At 23.8% G+C, this 3289-nt stretch overlaps 1 protein-coding gene across 2 annotated transcripts in view; it reads right to left on the bottom strand.

The window, feature by feature from the left end:
* Positions 1-1866: 1866 nt before the first annotated feature.
* LOC135925443 (glutamate receptor 2-like) overlaps positions 1867-3289 on the bottom strand; it is a 31565-nt gene continuing 30142 nt past the window's right edge. For both annotated transcript variants that reach the window (XM_065460766.1, XM_065460767.1), the window contains exons 13-15: positions 2534-2645; positions 2352-2489; positions 1867-2312 (exon numbers count right to left, since the gene is read on the bottom strand). In XM_065460766.1, coding sequence (XP_065316838.1) covers positions 2199-2312; positions 2352-2489; positions 2534-2645 — 364 coding nt within the window. In that variant the 3' untranslated portion in view covers positions 1867-2198. The remainder of the gene's footprint in view (positions 2313-2351; positions 2490-2533; positions 2646-3289) is intronic.

Below are 3289 nucleotides of genomic sequence, written 5' to 3'. Positions count from 1 at the left end.
TTGTGCTCCACTAAATTTTAATGGATATATATATAATATATATACTATGTAAAATATATCAAAAATATAACAGAAATATAAAATTAGCAAAATGCTCTGTGAACAGGTCTAAATAATAAGGGCTATCTATGCCATTAGTCTTTATTATAATATCAAAAAATTATGCAGATCAGATATCTAACAAATCTAGACACAATTATAAAATATTTTTCATTCTTAACATTTTTATCAGAGATCGGCAGATATACCATTTGCTTGACCGGGCCCGGTTTTATATTTCCAAACCCTGCTCGGATATTTAAAAAAAAATTTCCTCCCTGATCAGGATGTATAAATTTTTTCCATGGCTTAAAAAATTAAAAAACACCTATTCGGTATTTTACTTCATCGAATATGAAATCCATATATAATAACTTTTCAAATTATCTTATCTCCCCATTTATCGTAAAAAGAATGAGTGAATTACCATACTATAATATTTTCCAAGAATCAAAAAATGGAAATAGGAAATATGGTAAGTGAGTGAATGTAATATATTGTTCTATGATACACAATTTTTAAATATATTTTTAATTTTTATAGCAAATAATTCAAAATATTTGGCCCGGCCCTGGTATTTTTAAAAAATATTTCTTAGGCCCGGCCCGGGCATATTTAAAAAAAATTTGATAAAAATTTAAAAATATAGAGATTAGATTATAATTTATAGAATTTACACTAAAAATAAATAAATTCTAAAAGATATTAACTATTTTAAATCTATGCATATAATATTTAATGATTTACTTTATCTATTAATAATTTAATAAACTTATGAAATGCAACAATCTAAAATACTTTATTAATAAGCTAACTTTTTGGACACATTTTACATTTGATTAGGATAGAATTAGTCCTTTGAAGGTAGAATGTTATTGTAAAGTATCTATTATATTTGTGTTATGGTAATGTTAATTCATCTGATTCTGAAAATTCCGAATGAGATGATAAAATAACAATCCATGCTTATGCTAATCTATAAAATATGAATAATAATATTCAAATTAAACCTATACTATAGGACAGAAAGTGTAGCGGGTTAAAAAAAAATTCATATGTAATAAAAAAAACCCTTTTTCTTAAAAAATTCGGAATATTAAATTAATATTTTTTATTTACAAATGAATAAAAATATAAGATTTTAAATTGAAAAGCGCTTTCGTCAAAAAAAGTAACGAGTTATATCCAAAGTTCGTCAAAAATAAAAGGAACGCCTTTATTCATTTTAAAAAAAAACAAACTTGAACTTCATTTACAACATTATATAATATTTAATAAATTATTTTAATTTTTTTTACAAAAATTTCTAAAAATCCTTAAAATTAAATTTCATTTTATTTAATCCATAAATTAATAAATTTAAATCTAATCTTATGACCAGGACTGTGAAGTGTGAACTCGAAGTACAGAAATTTAAAATTGTTTGGTTGGGCATTTTGAGATCATAGACTAAACAGAAACCGATTTATGGACAAGTCAAACTCGGGGTAAAATAGACCCAGCGCGGGTACGGACCTTTTTTAGAAAATCTGTTTCGAATAAATTCCTGCTATCAAAATTTCTGCTAAATATAGTTTAAATTTTATGCTAAACTATCTTTAAGCAAAGTATCATATATTTTTTTATATGGATTGATTTTTAAGAAATAAACTTTTTTTTTGGATGTCTAAACGACAAATTAATTCTTTTTTTTTTAAATAATACTTTATCATTTGAAATAAAAGCAAGTTTAATAATAATATTTATTAAAAAAAAAATATTATTGCATATTTTAAATAGATTTTTATTTTAAAAATATGAAATATAAATAAATTTTCGACACTTTTTACAAAAATTCTCATAATTTTTTTTTATTTAATATTAAATCTTCAAAATTTTTATACTTATGATTAATTTAAGGTTAACATTAGTAAAAATGTCTATAATATCAAAGCGCAGTATAAAAATTTGAGCGAGATATAATATTTTTAAAATGAGAGCGAGCTATGATTCATTCAACCACTCTCGTTAGATATATTTATCCTTACTCAAGAGTTAAAACAAGGAGTAAAAGTCAAATCTTTTAGATATAAAAAGTGACTTGCAAATAATATATTAATAATAATAAAAACTAAAGAATTGAATTTTGCATCATAGATTTCTATTAACGGATGACCAATTTAAACTTGGATCTTGAACCAATTTTTTTTATTACTTTTTGTACTGCTCGCTTCTGTAGAAGTAAATGAGGGATCCATTTTTCCCACCAGATCTTTCATCATCGGTCTTTTAGCCTAACATGCATTATAATATAAATTATAATAATTAAATACCTCGTTTTGTTTTATAAGGGACCTGGAACGGAACACAAATTCCAAAATTGCCATTATCAAAGATATGCATAATCCTCCTATTAATATGTAAAAAATTCCTGCCACATTACTTAGAGTCAATTCATTTTTAGCTATATCCTTTAAAAAATAAATAATATTATTATAAATTGATATTTTTAAACTGATGTTCCTGTGTTAGGTCCGCACTCTCCTTTGTCATACCACCATTTATTTTTTAATTTTTGAAGGTCACCATCCTCCCTAAGTTTCAGGACTGCAAATGTTATCGCCTCCCTGTTTAAATATTAGGTAAAATTTGGAATTCTTATATTCTCCTATTTTTAGAGCAATTTTTTAAAAATTATGTTTATATGTTAATTTTTGAATCAAAGTAAAATACTAATAAATATGAGAGTCATTAAGTTGTTTTATAATCAAATTTACCGAAAAGAGTAAAATAATCTTTTGACAAAAAAATTAAATATAAATTTTCTAATTCTTTATTGGTAAAATGTTAGAAATTTAGGCGGTTTTATAAATTACATCGTACCAACGTTAAGGAAAACGACATAAGATATTAAGCAGCCGAATTATAAAATCACGTGTGAGATATAAAATAACTTTTAAAACAGTCTTAGGAAAATATTTTAGATTTTACTACATCTCTCATGTGTGGGTTACAATTTTATTTTCCAATGTTAATATAAAATTATAATACCTCTTAAAAGTAATATAAGTAAAAATTAGCCTCTCCAGTAAAAATAAAACAAAGTATCATTATATATAATCCATAATGTTATGAAATGAATACTAATTTTATTATGATAATTTCAGATTAATTTGACTTTTCGATGCTTATATTATTTCCGGTCAGTGGGTAAAATAAGATGGCAATTGTGACTATCATTATTAAAATGGCGACATAATATAATCCTAAT

The sequence above is a fragment of the Gordionus sp. m RMFG-2023 genome, chromosome 2, assembly GCF_954871325.1.
Source record: "Gordionus sp. m RMFG-2023 chromosome 2, tfGorSpeb1-WG-v2, whole genome shotgun sequence".
Taxonomy (NCBI): Eukaryota; Metazoa; Nematomorpha; class Gordioida; order Chordodea; family Parachordodidae; genus Gordionus; species Gordionus sp. m RMFG-2023.
Note: the sequence above shows the minus strand (reverse complement) of the source record. Positions and strands in the feature narration are given on the sequence as shown.